We start from the raw sequence: 18666 nt of genomic DNA, 5'->3' as shown, positions 1-18666 counted from the left end.
CCGTGTTTAGAGAAGGTGCAGTCCATAAACACGTCCTCCCCTATAAAAATGCAAGCTTTAAAAAAAACATTGTACTCTTTGCCTAGAATGTACTGAAAGACAAATGGGAAGAACGAAATAAATCGCCTTTAGAATTGTGCTGGAGACCGTAAATAAAACTACTGTGAGTTGATGAGGCCAAAATATTTTGCATTGGGATTAATAATGTGCCTAACTGGTGCTCTGTTATTGGTATGTGCTTCGTTAGGGTGGGCTCAGATAATAGGCAGAGATGAAGGCGGGAAGAAATCTGTGTTAAGAGGCAGAAGAATTTAATGTAGATTGGAAGTTTATTTATTGTATGATGAAAACTATGAATTAAGAAACCTTTAATACACAGATCCTTGGTGCTATCCCCCCAGCTTATTTCAAGAATCCAGCACTCATAAGCCCACCTCCTCTACAGCTTCCTTGCTGGTGCACGCAGCCACCATAAGCAGCCAAATCTATTACTTTACACACCCCTAATTCCATTTACCCCGGGTCCCTCACCTGCTCACAGCACTCCTTTCATAGTCGCTTTCTCTACTAATTTCAGCTATTTTGCATGCCCGTTCCCTACTAATTTCTGACACCTGCAGTCTCTAAGCCTTGCGTTTCCTGTCTCCGGGCACAGGCTTATTTTTTGTACCTCCACCAGTCTGCAGCAATTTAAGCCTCTTCTCTTGAACCCCAGGGCTGAGAGCCCCTGACCCTGGCAGGGCTGGCTGGCAGGGAGCGCTGCATCCCAGGCGAGCCGAGGCAGAGCAGGACACGGCGAAATCAAGCGGCAGCTCCGAGCGGCTACGGGAAAACTTCACAGCATGCACAGCAACACCATTTGTCCTGATTTCTGCCAAACACACACCACTCACCCGCTAAAGCTGCTATTTCGGTAGCGTCAGCCAGAGGCGAGCACGCGGATTCTTTCTGCAAACACCGGATTTTTTCCCAAATTCACCTCAGCGCGACGCTGAGCACCAAACGCGCCCTCTCCCTCAGCCACCCGCGGGCGGCGTGCCCGGGGCGGGCGCTAAGGCAGAGGAAGGAGCCGCTCCCGGGGGGACCCGCCCGGGGCTCGCCGCCCAGCCCGGGCTCCATCCCCGCCCCGTCCCCGCCTCCATCGAGGTCGGGGCGGCCCCGAGCCTTCCGCTTCCCGCTGCCACCGCCCCGCCATGGAGGCCGGGCAGGGCCCCGGCGGCGGGGAGGTGGGGGAGCCCCACGAGGTACGGGCGGCCCTCGGCACCCGGCCGGGCTGCGGGGGGGAGGCGGCAGCCCCGGGCTCCCCACACACCGGCACGGGCGGGCGGGGAGCCGCGGCCCGGTGCCTCCCGGTGCCCTCCCCGCCCGCCGTGCCCTTGAGGCCGGCCCCGGCCCGGCCGTGGCCCCGCTGCCGCCTACGGTGGGGGGGGGGGTCACGGCCCCATAAGTGCTGGGGGGGGGGTCACGGGCACATAAACCTGGCCTTGGGGGCCCAGCGGGCCTTACCTAGGGAAAAGGAGCTGGCTGAGTGTGTGCACGCACTAAGTACATCCCTCTCCCTCCTCTCATTTATTCCATAAGTGTTTTTTTTTAACGTTATATTTAATGTAAACAACAAGCTGTCGGTTCCTTAACTATAACCCCATCAAAACACAGGCGCTACGAGGCCTGGAAGTTACAGTACGCTTTTAACCGACAAATCCTAAACCTGCCTTTTTCTCTTTCTTTTTTTTTTTTTTTTTTTTAATCGATCTCCCCGATAAAAGAATGTGGCACCTAAGCCTTATGTGCCGACGGAGGAGGAACGCAGGCTCCTCAAGGAGTGCGCTGACGAGAGCGCCCGGTACCGAGGTAAGCTGGGTTTGCTGGCCTCTTGCTTTGCCTTCCTCCTGCCCTGTGTGCTGCCGGCTGAGGCCTCAAGGAAGGAAGGCCCAGGTGCAGCTCTCGTGGCTGCTCGTTCAGAAGCTGCCCGTGGCCTAAAACTGCATCCCAGTGAGTGCCGATCCACGTAGGACTCGCGTTTATTTATTACAAGTTTGTAGGACAGGAGCTGTGCAAAAAGTGCATCGTGTTTTGTAAGGTTTATCTTTTATAACGAGACCCCTTCACATTCTAAATTAACGTGTTTATTAAAAATTGGGAAATCGTTATAATTAACCTAGGCCCACATTTATTTATGTATCTGGATGTACTTTTTTGTTTGTCACTTATATGCTTTCAATTTTTGTTATCTTTAGAATGCAAAAATAAAATACTTTAGGGTAGAGTTATTGCTTTTTGTCTTTCTGGAGGCTTGCAAAAAACTAATCACTTAGCTCTACTTTTCGAGAAAATTTCTGTCTGTGAACACCAGGTATTTGGGCTTTTTTTGATCAATAAAAGCTAAGATTCGCAAACATGATTTTGCAGTCAGTAATTTTTGTACTACAACTAAGTGTACAAGAATAATAAACTTGCATTATTTTCACAAAATACTGTCAAAATTTAATCAAAATACCACAGTAAATTCTGTTTTTCATAAAATGTTGATCGACTGAGAATTGATTTATATTACTTTTTAACTTTGTGTTTGTAGTCCAAAGGTTCAAGACATACCTGTATTATATACACATGATTAAGAGCTTTGAACAAGCCTTCTGAGGTGATTGGTCTCCACTATTGTACCAGGCTCTAGTAGATTAGTCCTAGTGCTGGTAGGTGGTTTAGTAGAGACTGGGACAGAAGAAGAATTTAGCACCTGGTTTGCTAAACTTAGCACATTGGCACTCTGCTTTCTCCTGGCAGCCAGTTGTTTCAGTGGCAACTTCTAAGCCATTACAATTTTGAATTAACAGTTCAAAGTTCTGCTTCAGCTGAGACGTTCTCTATTACTTTGGCATTTTCCTCTTCCACTTTTATTCAAATGGTTAGAAGCCTTCTGCTTGTTTGGTAAAATCCAGCCATTTTAGACGTGAAGAGAGTCATGTTCGTTAGCAGTAAGATGGTTGTTGTGGCTTATTGATAACCTTTCTCATGGAGTGCACAAGGGGAGTTGTTTGTCCCTCTTTGGGTGTTTTGCTCTGAGTTCTTGACTGGTAAGGAAGCTTACTGCCCTGTTCATCTTTTTGCAGAGACTGAAGAAGCAACATGTAGGTACTGTTCAGAAGCCCCAAATTAGTTCCTTGAGTAGTCTCACTTCAGGGAAACACGTTGGTAATTGGATTCTTCTTCAAGAGTTGTGTCCTGTACTGTTATCTCACTAGGAGAGCCCAAAGCCCTTTGCTGTTTCCTGGGTCTCCTGTCTTCGTTTCACTGTTCTGTATCATACATGTCTACACGGTTGTATTAGCTGTGATCAATATGTGGGTTTTGAACACTCCTTTGCATAGGCTGCTTGTGTGACTGCCTTGACGTCATTGCTTCTTACTGTATCAATTCTTATTATTCGGAGGTAATGTAATTTTATGTATTTTCAAGATGGGGTCAATTTTTACCAGTTCTTACAAACCCTCTGTGTTGTGATAGTTCATTGCTAACTTTTCTTTCAGAAAAGCTTGCTAGTCATCTCTTATTTCAGTTTAATAAACATTAGTAATACCAGTAAAATGTATAATTGTGTTATCAGATAATATAAATTCTAATACAGAAATCACATTACAATCTACCATTTTATCCTTTGCACTTTTAATCTCATCAACAAAATCACACACTTGATATGACTTTTTCCCTCAGAAAACCATTTTGAATGGAACACGTTACATTCCCACCCTTAATGACTTGCTGCTGATGTACCAGCCTTCCAGTATTTTTCCTAGGATTTATTTTGTTCCCAAAGCAAAGTACTTTTTGCCCATACCAGTGAAAAGCAGCAATGTCTCTGATCTATTAAGCTACTTTTATTTATTTTGTACGCTTGCATAGTGATTCTTGTGTTCGACTCCAATTTTCATGTACCTATTGCTGTTTTAATTTCTAGTTACCATTTTGTGTCATTTATAGGTGCACTTAGTGGCATTTGTTGCCATTACAGTGCATAATCTATCTTTGATGTCCAGAACATTTGTGCTAGGTGTATACGTCATTTCTAACCTCTGTAATTACTGTAATCTTGCTTGTGAGCCATGGAACCAATACTTTTTCTTAAAAATGACATCCAGTCATATTTACCCTAAAACACTAGTTGGACTCCTAATCTAGTTTAGATAGATAGTGTTGTAAAAATTCTTAGAAATACTATTTATCTTGAAATAGGAACTTAATTAGCAGATTGTGTGCTTCAAAATACTATAAACATCTCACGCTGTTCACAGTAAAATTCCCCTAGGTAGAGTTAAGGCAAGTCACTGAGCCTTCTTGTAACATCTATATTTTCAGAGCTGCTTAAAGTGTAGTAGTACTGTGACAAGTCTGAGTCCTTAATGTCATCGACTTTGGCATTACCATGTTTGTTATTTCGGTATCACTGTATCTTGTGTTACCTTAGTGGTCTTACAGATAGTTTCATCTTCCTGATGTTGTAATTATCACAGCTTGAAAAAGCGTTCCTTTTGTTTCTTGCTATCTCCAAATGATTTCTGCTGTCTGAAGTAATTCAATATGATAAAAACTGATGTGAACTGTTAAGCAGACTGTGATAGGTGGTAACACTGTTCTGTGCTCATCGTCTTCTCTGCATTCTTGAACCTATCCCCAGTTGTGTAGCTTGATCCGTAAGCTAAAGAAAAACTTGCTCCGTTCTTCTGTTTGTTGATAAGTAAACACTGATCGGGTTACCTAATTTTACATTAGTTTGTTTTGTATCTCTTTAAGAGTTGGAGATACTTAAAAGTTTTCATATTAAAACAAAATCAGGCCTTTTGGTTATCAAAAACTTCTGGAGGCACTGGCCTCTGTGTGGCCTTCTCCCCTACAGAACAGTGTTTGTTTCTCAGGTTTAAAGCACTGCATTTCAATGCTGTAGCAGTTGTAGATAGCCGTCAGCACCTGGAATCTTGTACCTTGATTCCATCTGCCACTGCCTTTTGTATTTTAGGAAGCATGAAGTCTGGTGAGGAGAGGATGACTCATTAACCTGTACTTCATTATTTATAGGAGGTCTCTAAGCTAGAATTCAGAATGTTTCATAGTTTGTATAATTTGATCATTGTATATGATTAGATTCTCATACAAATGAACATAGCAAGACCTAACGACTCTGGTTTTATTGTATGTTTTGTTAAATATTGAAAATGTTGAAAATTATATTTTAAGCAACTTTTCTTCTCTACAGCTTTTCCTTTGGCTGCAGCGAGCATGCTTGCTACTACTTTCTTAATCAAAAAAGGTAAAGTATTAAAAATACTTAGTTTAATTTGAATTTGCACAGATTAACTATTTTTTGTTTTTACTAAAGTTACTATACTTTAACACCTAATCTGCTGGTAAATAAGAGGTTCCAACTCGTAAGCTATATGACTTGCAGTTCCTGAAACTAAAAGAACAGAACTTCTGATTAAAATCACATTCTTACTTATTGCTTGCCATATGCAGTATCTCACTGATTATGAACCAACGTATTCTACAGCGTGTAATGATACTGTGTGATATATTAAAGAGATAATTGTTAGATTTTTATAATGTTATGGGGAATTCCAATATTAAGTTTTCTTGAATTTTCTTTCACTTAAATTTTAAAGAGTCACCTGTTACCCCGATATTATGCAAGAGAACTGTCACTTTGGATTCATAGAACAGTTAATGTTTCTTCAACTTAATTCTTAATAACTTACTAATAATTACTTCGATTCCTCATTTTCAGGTATTCTAAGAGAGACCTCAAGATTTGGCTCTTTTACTAAAGTTGCATGTAAGTAAAAACTGTACATGAATTCAGCTTGCATTTGTGACTTCAGTCCTGGAGTCTGTTGCTCAGATGTGATCCCTGTGAGACTAGCTGGCTGATTCACTGTGACTTCATTTTATGCTTATATTGGTAAAACTGTGCCTGAGGATGTAGATATGTGATCTGATTTATCCAGTGAATAAATTTCACCTTTCTGCAGTTGATTCTACCAGTCAGCAACTTTTTCGAAACATTTAACTACAACATCTGATACCAGAAGAATGTATTCAATATCAAGAGGTAGAGCAGTTAATTTACTCATCGTCTTTGAATTTGTGCAACTGATTTTGGATGAGCTTTGTTTGTAGACTTTCTATAGAACTCTAAGATTCAAAATGTTCTTGACAAGTGTAAGGTGAGAATATAAGATGAAAATATTGCTAACAGGCTTTGTGCAAGCGTATTTTTTCCCCTTTTGTTATGGTCTGTCAGGGATGAATATTTTTCTATGGTAGAATTTAAAGATGAAACAGCATCATCAGAAATAAATTCATGCTTCAGCAAAAGTGTCTGTAGGAATGTAACCTGTTGCTATTAAAGCATCTCTTGAGATTATTATAGCTGAAAAGAAGTAAATAAAAATGCTTCTTTTGACTTAGCTTCTGTATTTTCCTTGGTTGTGTAAACTTGACAGGAGGGAAGAAACAATGACGTTTTCTTCTAGTGCCTGAACTACAAATATTAGCAATTTGTGATGCTTCTATCAGAAATTGATTTTTGACAATGATTGTATTTATTGTTCATAGTATCTGTTTGGTATTTCTTCTTGTTCTGGCAAGCAAAACTTTTTGACATTGTTTAAAACTTTGTGAGTCTAAATAACATCTTGTAAAATATTAGAACAGCATACTGCTGCAGTGAAGTCTGCCTGAAGGACTTTGCCAGAGTACACCCACCCCTCCCTTCCTAATTTGAAGGTCATTATTCATGTGTCTCGCTTGTCCCATTCAGGCTATTTTAGTGCCTTTTTTTCCTGGACGTTAGGTGTGTACAATTATAGGAAAACAGCAATTTCTTGTGAATGATTTTGGATTAAGTATAATCAAAAATAAATTAATAAATTAACCTTTTCAATTTAATACATGACAGTAAAACAGGAAGTTGCCATCTTGCCAATCTGCCCAGATGCAGTCAGTTACAGCCAGTTACTGTTACAGTTTACTTCAGTGGGAAGAGGGTAAAACCCATGATTTGTACCAAAGGAAATGTTGTTTAAGCAGATAAATGAATGAGAGAGGCTAGGGCTGCCATTTGTTTATGGTAAGTTCTGCTTGCCTTTTCGAACAAATAATAGAACAAACCTTTTTAACAAACCTTTCTAATAAATAATGGAATTACTATTTCCCTGATACCTACACATTTGTAAGTAAGGGCCATGTTCCTTCTGTTTAGAAGAGCTAAATTTTGAAATCAAAGGAGAAAATGAGCAGCTGGACTGGACCAACTATTTTCAAAGTTATTAGCCAAAATACTTCTGGCTTCTGTTCAGTGTACACTGGTGGGCATATAGACTTAAAGAACTTTCCATGCAAAGTGTGTTTTGACTGTTTTTCAGTAGGTAACTATAAGTGATTTATGTACTTCTTAAATACATCTTAGGGGAATTTGGGGGGAAGGGAGGAGGCATAGCTGCAGTTTAAAAGGCCTGAGTTAAGCAGTTTTCATTTCATTCTCATATTGTTTAGGTCAGATGCAGCTACTGTCTACAGGATCTTCCTGCTAAGTATTGCCAGAGACAATTTACAGGTCCAAATCATGTCTCAGAGTTTAACTGTACATTCCTCCTGCAGTGCCATCTGGTCAAAGGAAGCAGTTGTGTTGTTTTTTTCCCCTTGATGAGTTCTGAAAGAAGAGCACATCAAATTCCAGACACTGCTAGTTCATAGTTAGCTGATGATAAACAATGATAAAACAGTATAAGAACATTCCTGCATTTCTGGTGTCACTGATCTGAGCGTATCAAAGCTGTGTCTGTTGATCATAGTCTGCTAATGGTGCGTGTCTCTTCTGGTTCATAGACTCTGAAGTGTATCCATGCTTGACTGCAGTAATGGTCTTTTATATCTAGCCAATGTAGTTGGGTCAGGTGGGGACTGAAGACATCAAGACCTGTGAGGAGCAGCTGAAGTCCCTGGGTTTGTTCAGCCCAGAGCAGGCTGAGGGGAGGCCTCATGGCAGCCTGCAGCTCCCTCACAAGGGGAGCGGAGGGGCAGGCGCTGAGCTCTGCTCTCTGGGGACAGCGACAGGACCCGAGGGGACGGCATGGAGCTGGGACAGGGGAGGGGCAGGCTGGGGGTTAGGGAAAGGTTCTGCACCCAGAGGGTGGTCGGGCACTGGGACAGGCTCCCCAGGGCAACAGTCACAGCACCAAGCCTGCCAGAGTTCAAGAAGCATTTGGACAACACTCTCAGACACAGGGTCTGATCTTTGGGTGGTCCTGTGTGGAGCCAGGAGTTGGACACTGATCCTTATGGGTCCTTTCCCACTCAGGACGTTCCTTGATTCTGTCTGGTATTAGCCTGTAGTGGGACCTGAACTCCTTTATCTCTCTGATTAGCTTCTCTAAAGTCTTGTTGCAGTGAACACAGAAGAAGCAAAGAACAACAGTACCTGATTTGTACTAATTTGGAAAATGTAGATTATCTGGCTGTCAGTTATGTTATAATAGAAAACAAATATTTTAGCCACTAATTACTTTGGGTAAAACATTTTCTCAAGAGATGTTTCTGTGTCCTGACTAGCAGGCCTCAAGAAAAGGAGACTTTAACCTTTTGCATAAATTACAAAGAGAATCACCTATGCTGCTTAACTTCATTTTGCTAAATATCTAGTTTGAATTCTTGTTGGGTCAAAAAACCTACTGTGATCATTTAGTGTGATGTCCTGCCTAACAGATCAAAATGTCTTATATACCACATGGAAAACGTTTGCCTACAGATTGCAAGGGTTCAAATAATTCAGTTGTTTGTCCTCAGGCAACCTCTTCAGAATATACCAAGCCTAGTACTGAAATTTTGTAATGTTTCTTCATACTGGGAAAGCCTTGTCAAGATCTGTCTGTTCTGATGGATTGAATTCTCAGAATTTTCTACCTTTCTTTATTCCCTACCATTTTGTCATCTTTGATAGTTGCAATTTCTGGGTCTTGGGAAAAGCTGATTGGAGCTCTCTTCTTTGGTACCTTTCACTCATTAATTACTAGCTGAAGTCACCTGATACTCAGGTCATGTCTAACTCTAAGTATGTCTCTGTTCAGCTCTTGTATTTGTTTTTAGTACCCTTTGTCCGCAAAAGTAGCAAAGAGATGACTACTGAATTTTTTTTTTTTTTTATTTCAGATCTAAACCTTTTGTCTCTAATTCAAGGTGCTGTGTAATTTATTGGAAATGACTACTTTAAAGATATGTTGAATGTTATGATACAGCATACAAAACCATCTTTTTTCTTTTAATAAAGTTGCAGGAACGTGTGGGTACCTGGCTGGAAAGATATCCTACTTGCCAATCTGTAGCGAGAAATTTAAGAAACTGAAGGACTCCCCAATAGGAGATGTTCTACGACAAGCTCAGAGACATAGTTCGCATTCGTAAGAATTTAATTCTTTTAAATTTAAACCTTCAGATAATCTACACCTTCAGATCTGCACCTTCCATCCTCTTTCTTCTTCCTCTTTCTGCCACTTTCAGGAAGCTGTATCATCTGTATGAATTGGCCAGCTGTGAAACACACATTTTGAATTTGTTACATACAACCGATTACTTTGAGGAATAGAAAAAGAAGCATTTTAATTTAGAAGGAATATATTTTGATAAGTGAGACTTGTTTTCCTGTGGAATTTACTTACAGGAGTGTGACATCAGAAGTTGCCCTTCTCAGCTGTGAAGTAAACTAAGTGAACTGAAATAAAATAGTGTTACTTTCTGGAAGCTTTTCCCATAGTTTAGTTTGATTGAAGTAGGAAGAGGGTGGAAATGATTTCAGTGTTTATCAAAGGAAAGAGCTCAGTAAACAATATCAGTGCAGGAAGAAGCGTGGTGGTCAGACTTAATGCTGTTTGTTTAAATCCTTTACATCTGTAACAGCATTATTATAACATATGAGAAACTCATCAGGTTCTTAAAACTATTTCCTGTTTTGTTCCAGAATGTTTTCTACTTCAAGTGGTGTTTAATTGCAAATCACTTTTGGAATATCTCACTTAAACCCTTGATTCAAAACTGGGAGAAGCAGTCTTTGGATAGTGAGTAAATAGTGAGTCCTGCTTACCACTGTGTGCTAAGATTTGTTAGATTCATGTAGGACTTTTATTAATTTTTTATTAATTTTTCAGTTTAAATTTATGACAGTTTTGTCTGCAAGGTTTTTGTAGACAAACTAATTGCAGATGTTCTTCATATAAAAGTAGAAGTAAAGCTGAACAGAAATTTAAAGTACAAGGTGAATACACTCTAGTGACACCAAGAGGATGGCATTTTTGATAGGGACAGACAAATAACTGTGTAGTGGTTTGTAGGGCCAGTCTGAGTTGGTAGTGAGTACTCGAGTATCAAGCATCAGTTTCCACAGTATTTTTTGTGTGGTATTATTTTTTTTCTCTGAGAAAACTCATTAATGCTTCTGCTGAAATAATAAATGAACAACTCAGTAAACTGTTACAGTTTTGTTTCCCCAAGACAGTTCTTCATTCTCCTTTTCTTCTGTTGTGTATTATTGGTCAATTATAGTAGTTTGTAGTAACGCAGAGTTTTAAGTTGCAAATTCTTCCTAAAAGATCTTTAGAACTAACTGTAGTTCACATGCTACCACTAGTTAAAAGGACACACCCTGTACTATTTGTGTCTGACGCGTTTTTGCTTTCTGAAGAGTCCCTGGGGGGAGGGATTGTCATTTTTACATTGTAAAGTGCAAAACACTTTCTCTTTTGTCTTCTGTTTTAGAGATTTTCAGGTATGATTTAATTTTCTGGGAGGAAGGAAGGGTGTTGAGAAAGGGGTTATGTAGATCTCAGCAATGTTAAAGAAATCTTTTTTTTTTTTTTTTTTTTTTTTTTTTTTTTTTAAAGACAGTAACTCGTGTTGTTGGAAACTAAATTAAACCACTTACCAGAGTATTGTCTGCAGCTGCACACAATGTTACTCTTATAGTTTCATTTTAACTTGTTAACAGTTCTGTATTTAATATTTAATTTTATCATTTTTCAGCCGTTCCAGCCGGAAATCTGAATTTTCAGATACACCTTCTCAGTCGTTTACTGAACCTTCTTCTCCAAGAGCTGGATTCCCACTTTCTTCTACATATTCAGATGATTATAGCTCAACAGACAGAGGCCTCTCTAGCTACGAACCAGTTCCATTCAGTGCTTCCCTGAATGAATCTTCGCCTACAGGAATCACTGATTATGCTGTGCAAGGTGTGATATGTCGTAGTATTTAGCAATTGGTAGTTCAGTAACTCTTAGCTGTCTCTTAGTTCTCCCATTAAACTTAATTTCATCCCATGCAAACGTGTGGGATAATAGAGTGTTTTTGAATGAAACACCTTGAAGTTCCCAGAATTGTTTCAGGGACAGAAGGTAAATCCGTGTGTAATTTTCTAACTTTAATCTAAATGCAGGTGTTTGGTTTTTTTTCTTAGTAGTTCTAATTGCAAGTAAATTCATGTACAAGGTTTAATCTGTTATGAAACTCAGCCTGCAGACAACTCACCCTGGCTTGAAGGTTTTTTTTGATTTAAATTAAAGTGAATATGCCAACCATTTCAATGCAACTGATAAGAAAGGCTAGCAAACAAATGGTAGAGAACATGGTTTAGTTTATTTCATTTTCACCAGTTTTGATGCTTTAACTGTATAGTACTATAATTTGGTGACATTAAACTATTTTTTATAATGTGACAAACATTTAAATCTTCTGAGAACTGAGTGCATATTGTGTTCTCTCACACAACAGCTGACTTTTCCATGGAGAAGTAAAATGGTTTTAAAGTACTGGTTTGTGCAGCTGTTCCCCTCCTTCCAATATGAACTTTGTCCTCAGCTATTGGTGGGGGCAGGGGAAACACTGCTCTGAATCTCTGTGGTACAAAAAGGAAGAAGCTACCGTCCATTAGTTACATATTTTGAATCAGTTTGTGTTTTAAATTCCCTGATGGAAAATGTTTTATTTGATGCAAAAAAAAAAAAAAAAGGCCTTTCATGCAACTCACTTTTAGTTATATAAAAGTTTTGGATGTAGATGTGTCAAGGGAATTGTAATAACACTGCATTACAAATACTGACAGTTTATAAAGCCATAAGTATAGAACCAAGATTCTGCATTATAAATGTAGATAAAATGTTTATTAAGTGACCTGTGATGGATGTAGTCCTAATAAGATTCACTCACATTTCTCTTCAGAAACTTTAAATATATCAAATGTATGACTAGCATTAATTTTACATCAAGTGACCAGAACTGTTTTATCCATCAGGGACCACATGACCGTTAGGCTTTCCACTAGATGAAATGACACAAATAAGTTAACTGCTGGTCTGCTAAAACAGACAAAACAAAAAAGATGAAAGGAAATGAATGAATGAAGGACCACATACATACTCAGTTGCATTTTGAATTGCAGCTGTCACCCTCCTTTTCATTTGGGATTGAGCTGTAATTAACTGACATTCTAGAATAGGCTGTAGCCAGGTTTAGTTGATTGTCATTTCTATTATTTTGGTGTTTGTTTTGTTTTCAGAACCTGCTCCACTTCCAGAAGAAGGTCGCAAAAAAAAAACTGTCACATATGAAGAATTAAGGAATAAACACAGAGAAACGTATGAAGTAATGGTACCACCAAAGGCAGAAACTCCAATCAAGTTGCCACAGGAAAAACCAGCTAAGGAAGGTAATGTGCTGATTCACAACCATACATGGTATATTCAAGCAGTAGCAGTAATTTTAAAAATAGTTACAAACCCAAAGCTTAATTCTGCCTACCCTTTAAGCAACATTGTTACACTATCTGCAAGTATCTGATAAGTGATGTAATCTATTTTTACATATTTTAAATTAATTTTATTTTCAAAAACATTGATCTTCCAGCAGCAGATTTTAAGTCCTCTTCTCTGTCCATATTGCTTTGGGACAGACTCAGACAATCTCATAGCTTCTTTTTTAAAAAATAGATTGTGCAACATATTTCAACAAAGAATTTTCTGAGCTCAGAGCTTTAGTGAAGAGTTTTAGCTATGGAAGGGGGGTGTATGTTTTAGATAGCATTGTTCTATCAAAATAGAGCACATAGTTGATGGTTTTGAAGTGGGGGGCATTTATGAATTGTTTCATGTGGAATTAGCACATTTCTATAGCGGCATTGTTTGTAGAGGTTCATTATTCTACATTAAAACTCAAAGGAAGGAAATGGTATTTGGCAGCAATATTGAGATTTGTTTTCACAGTGAGAAACAAAACTTTACACAGCAGAAGAAGAATGCGGTGCCCTGAAGGATAAGACTTCATTCAGTCAATTCTCTCACTTGATCATTTTTTTTGAGAAGGAGACACCAGCAGCAATTTATGATTACTTGCTCTAGAACGGTGTCAGTGTGACATCTGAGAAAATGACGTCAGCAGGAGGCATGTCAGTTGTAATTGTTTCATGTTGTATGCAGTGTCCAGTCATCTCAATCACAATGCAATGAGACTTGTAGGAACAGGTGATGTTTCCTGTTAGGCACACACAGTTGTAATAAATATACACATACATATATATGTAGATATATGCTAAAAGGTCTGAAATAGTAAACTTTGGAACAGTGTTGCTTAGGAAGGTAAATCTATTACATTTTTGTGTATTACTCTTTCCAGATCATTAATCTGTAGACAAATCCACATGGTCTCGAAATTAGAATTACAAACAATGATTGGGTAGTGATTTAAATGTTGTTAAGAGAGTAAGTCTTTTTCTGTTATTACATGTCTTTGTCCAATGAAACATTAAGAAATTATTGACCTGTCCTTTCAGATTCTAAGTTCAGCCAGCTGCCTTACACAATCATTGATTTACACTGTTTTTTTTCGAGATAGTTCTACACAAATAGAAAGCCACTAGAAACATCACTTGAAAGCCATAAGCAGAAAACTTAAGTAGCATTCTGCAAACCTTGCCATATTCCATGGCAAATCTCACGGCTAAGAAATGAGAATGCGTTCATTATTTTATTCTTAGTTATTTGAGTTGTTACAAAATGTTAATCCACAATATTGCCTTCTCTGTTATATTTCTGTGTTCTGGTTGATGGGTGTAGTCAGGCTTTGAGACTCGAACTGCATGAAGCAGTGCAGGAGATTTGTGAATAAACTTTCAAGAGTACCTGTTTGTTAGAGAAAGGAGAAAGAAGGGAGTACAAAAAAATCAGAAATGTTTTATAAGCAGAGGTGTGTTTAAGTCCACTGATGTCATGGGCTGAAATCTGATTCAGCGTCTTGTGTCATATGGGACACGTTACTTGTTTGCACGTCCTGAGCCATCACCCCTTTGCTCATCATCTTATGTCCTTATTGTAGGTACCAGGCTAGCAAATAAGAGACTGGTTTCTGTCCTCTGATGCAAGGACAGAAGGGAAAACTAACCATGTAGGAAGCAGACCCTAGCTTCCATCTGCTGGTGCTTTTTCCCGTTGTAACAGTATGAATTTGTGTAGCTGCATAGCGAACTGGACTGGACCATTTTTCAGGGAATGAGCATGACTTGCTAAGCTGCCATGATTAATAAAAATAGCAATCAGCTCATAGGTTGAGTCAGCTTCTCATTGTGCCTTACCTGCAATATCAATCTGCTCCTCTTGCCCAGAGGAGGTGTGGATGCCCCATCCCTGGAGGTGCTCAAGGCCAGGCTGGATGGGGCTTTGGGCAGCCTGGGCTGGTGGGAGGTGTCCCTGCCCATGGCAGGGGGTTGGAACCAGGTGGGCTTTAAGGTCCCTTCCAACCCAAAACCATTTTTCAATTATGCAAGACAGATCTGAATAAAGCCTTTAAGACCAGTACCCTGTTTTTTCTTCTCTGACTCACTTCTGTACTAAAGGAAGCTGCCAAATAATAATGGCTGAGTAGTTTCCTAGTAGGGATTACTGATTTTTGTTTGTGTTTTTAGCTATCCTGAATCCATCCAATTGTGCACGTAACTACATTATGTAGCCACGTATTTATTGTAACATTCCTTGCCCATTTCCTCCAATTGTCTTTGTTTCACCCACATGTTGTGTTTGTTTCAAAGTAATTACAAATTCTGTAGGGCAGAAATTTGCACAGAAGGCCTTTGGGCTGAGTATTAATTCATTAAAGAATAATGAATTACAGACTTTCTTCTCCGCATTTATTCAAAACTAGTTTAAATTACATGCTTATTGTACTGTGACTGATGCTGTCCCCACTTATTACTTTTAATTGCAACATACCCTAGTTTTTGGCACTGTATAACTTTGGGAATTAGATTTAATAACATGACTATTGTTTCTTTATTTTCTTTAGTTAAAGTAAATAAATATGGAGATACCTGGGATGAGTAAGAACCCAATGAAGAACTGAAGAAAAATATCTCCTGTCAGCCAACTTGAACTTCATCTATATCAGTCACGAATACTGGCACCTTTGATGTGTTCTGTCAGACACAGTTACTAATAAATGAGAAAATCTTGACTTGCCAGAATATTTAAAAATAAGTATTTAGGCTGAAGATTCTTTTTTATTTTGCATAAATGACAAGCCAGGGTATTGTGAGGTGTCATGATTGTAAACCATTAGTGCTATTGTTTAAGAATGAAAATGCTAACTAGCAATAACTAATATAAATGTACAAGAAGGGGTGAAAAGTGTGTAAATAAAAGCAATTATATGTATTGGGAAGGGAAAGATAACACAATCTTCCAAAACTTTGAAGATTTGCATTAAAAGTTACCTGTAGAAATAACCTCTCACTTTTTGTCTGAAAGTATGCTGGAAACCTCAGAATGTTATCATACTTAGTAATGGTTGGAATAACACTGAATTATTAGGAGAAAAAGGGTAGAGGAAACTAGCCAAATACAGGAGTAACCATACAGAACAGGACTTTTCTTTTTCAAAGCTTTCTCTGGGTGGCAGTTGTGGTTTTAGACTGGTCTTCTGACTTGCCCACACTGGGTCTCTTAGGACAGTCAATGCAGAATTCAATGATTGAATGAAACTGCAGATATTTAAAATAGCTCTAATTTAAGTGCAGGAGGCTAATCTGGACAAACTGTTAAAAGTTTGGTATCTTGACTTATTTTTTGTGCATTGTACTTCTTCTCCATTTGTGCATGGCAAAAACAAAACAGAAAAAAACACTTGAGACTGTTCACAAAGAAAAGATCCTGATAATGGAGTATTGCACTGTTATTACCTGTAAGAACTGAGCTACATTGGCAAAACTACTGAAAAATATTTCCTAATGTTTGCATCCCCTGCTCTGTCTCAAAACACTATTGGTTTTTTCTGTCCATTAGATACTCATTTTCAGCTGTGCTGTTTAATCTCACAGCATTGTTTTTGTTTTGACTCTTAGGCTATAGGTGAGCATAAACCATGATGAAGTTAATAGCATAAAAAGCATTGCTGGCATTTTGTTGGAGATGAAAAATAGCCTACCAAGAAGAAAGTTCTTGACTGTATTGATTTAGTGGACTAGCAGCACAGAGCAGCATGAACAGGAAGATAATTTTAGGTAGGTAAAGAACAATCAGCTGAAATGGGAGGGAGAAAATGGCTAAAAGATGAGAGAATGCTTTAAGAGACAAGTACTATTTATAATCATCAAAACAGGAAGATTGCTATCAGATAAACAGAGAGAGAGAGAGAGGATTGTGCTAATCGGATAAGCTTGAAGTTGTATCAGAAATTTAACTTAGAATGTTTCTTGTGCCCGTGATGACACCGTGATGAGAACTTTGAAAATAAAGGAAGCTTGCTAGAGTTACGTTACTCTATATTTCTTAGTGCACCATTCCAAAGCTGACTGGATTTATCATGAAAAAATAAAGTTTCCTGATAGTGAGTTACCCAAGTAACAGGAGGCAGGAGATTTAGGTGATTAAAATAGAGCAGATTGGAAGAAATGATTTTTCTGTTGAAAGAATGAAAATTTTGGACAAATAAAAAGTCCCCAAGCTGTTGATACAAAAATGGGATCTCAAAGACTCTTGCCTCAAATTAATATTTCAAGTGGACAAATAGAGCATTTTACATAAACTGTATTAGTTTTTATTTTTCCTTAGTGAAGAAAACAAAGGGCATATATAATACCTAATTAATGTTTTAAAGGCCCACTCTGCTTAATGTAACATTGTGTATACATAAGATTTCTAAATGGAGCGTAATGTTCTCATTCTGCTGCATAGGGCCAGGATCTCTCTCAGGACATACTTTTTTTCCTTGGGTTGGGTTTACCATCAAACAATATGATTTTATTTATTTTTTTTTCCTCTGAGCCTTTGGCTTTCTAAGTGTTAAATACAAGAGTTTTCACAATCATACCTGTTAACTTGATAGGCTGTAGAAAACGAGCTTTTTGCCAACGTTAAGATCACTTTCAGCTTGCTGTGGCAAAGCGTGCCTTGAATCGCTGCATCACTCGGTAGCTGTGGGAGTTCAGCCTTATTCCTTCCCTTTTTCTGCACGCCCTCCATTAAGTACCACCTTGGTTCAGAGCGTTCTCTTCCAGCCTTAGGATTTCATATCTGCTACCCAGTTACTTCTGAGGAGCTTCTGTGTTTCCTCTGCACTTGCATAATTTATTTACTTTTTTCTAATGAATCCTAAGAGTTGATGGCATGGTTGTCACTGAAAACATCTGTGTTATAAACAACTAGGAAGAATGGTGAGTGTGTGAACAAAGCAGGACTGACCCTGCGGTTCTACGTTTAAATGTATTTCCAGCTAATGCACAAGTTTTTCTTAATTCTTTAGTCAGGCCGACTGTTTTACGTGAATTTAGGTCCCTCACTGCTCCAGAAATTACTCCAGAAATAACAGTAAGAATTTCACTTTGCATTACCACTTACATTTCTAATTGGCTTCTTCTATAGTCTGACCTAACAACAAAGAGAGTGGCACTAAGAAAGTTTTCCTTTGGGCCATCGTACTTGTGTGTTCATTAATAAATGTGAATTAACTCAATTCATATTTATTGTAAAGCTCTTTAAATTCTCTTTTATCCCTCAAAATAAACTTTAATTATGTAAAAAATTAACTGCTATACCCTAAAGCAAACACCAGCAAATGTCTGATATTTTTTTCCCTGTGAACATTTCTAAAAAGGCTTTAAAGTAACTGCTCTCACTATTTCTTAAAGCTCTTAAAAATAAGCAGTTGCATGGCCAGTTTAAAGGAACTGGAAGCATTATCCTAAAATCTGTTGGTATTACTGTGCATGAGCACAGACAAGGAGAGAATTGGGTAAAGTGCCTCAGCTCTGGCAACTGGTAAAGCTCTACCGAAATCTTGGTCCTAAATGCTTTTGTCTTTGCCCAAATTAAGGAACATGTTTATAGTCCAAAGTAAGAACACAGCCTGACCTTTTGGGGAGTTTGTTCCTGCCGAAATGGTCTGAAAATTGAAAATTTGAAGAGAAATGTGTAGATGAAAAATAATTTGATTTACCTAATGAAAGCTAAAGCAGATTTGTGGAAGGCTGGGGAAATGGTATGTGCTATTCCAAACCAAGCCCACAAATTTCCTGACTTGTCTGCTATTTGTTGGCAGAATTGTTTGTCTTCCCCATGGTTGTTCTTAGTGAGGAACCTGGTCCATCCT

At 38.6% G+C, this 18666-nt stretch overlaps 2 protein-coding genes across 2 annotated transcripts in view; one reads left to right on the top strand and one right to left on the bottom strand.

Moving 5' to 3' along the window:
- FRYL (FRY like transcription coactivator) overlaps positions 1–1033 on the bottom strand; it is a 171570-nt gene extending 170537 nt beyond the window's left edge. The window contains exon 1 of the mRNA XM_032186044.1: positions 894–1033. The gene's annotated coding sequence lies outside the window, so the exon portion shown is untranslated. The remainder of the gene's footprint in view (positions 1–893) is intronic.
- A 129-nt stretch (positions 1034–1162) lies between these two features.
- On the top strand, positions 1163–16827 carry OCIAD1 (OCIA domain containing 1). The gene is made up of 8 exons (XM_032186535.1): positions 1163–1244; positions 1767–1851; positions 5249–5302; positions 5777–5824; positions 9317–9446; positions 11062–11270; positions 12593–12742; positions 15367–16827. The coding sequence occupies exons 1-8, from the start codon at positions 1194–1196 to the stop codon at positions 15402–15404; spliced, it is 765 nt and encodes a 254-aa protein (XP_032042426.1). The 5' UTR covers positions 1163–1193; the 3' UTR covers positions 15405–16827.
- The last annotated feature ends 1839 nt before the right edge of the window (positions 16828–18666 follow it).

The sequence above is a fragment of the Aythya fuligula genome, chromosome 4, assembly GCF_009819795.1.
Source record: "Aythya fuligula isolate bAytFul2 chromosome 4, bAytFul2.pri, whole genome shotgun sequence".
Classification (NCBI taxonomy): Eukaryota; Metazoa; Chordata; class Aves; order Anseriformes; family Anatidae; genus Aythya; species Aythya fuligula.
The sequence above is the reverse complement of the archived record's forward strand: the minus strand, read 5'-3'. Positions and strand labels throughout refer to the sequence as shown.

Excerpts from the sequence above, each read along its gene's own strand:
- OCIAD1 (XM_032186535.1), top strand. The coding sequence starts at position 1,194 with ATGGAGGCCGGGCAGGGCCCCGGCGGCGGGGAGGTGGGGGAGCCCCAC. Across the intron at positions 1,852-5,248 it reads CGAGAGCGCCCGGTACCGAG|CTTTTCCTTTGGCTGCAGCG; the intron begins GTAAGCTGGGTT and ends TCTTCTCTACAG. Across the intron at positions 11,271-12,592 it reads CACTGATTATGCTGTGCAAG|AACCTGCTCCACTTCCAGAA; the intron begins GTGTGATATGTC and ends TTTTGTTTTCAG.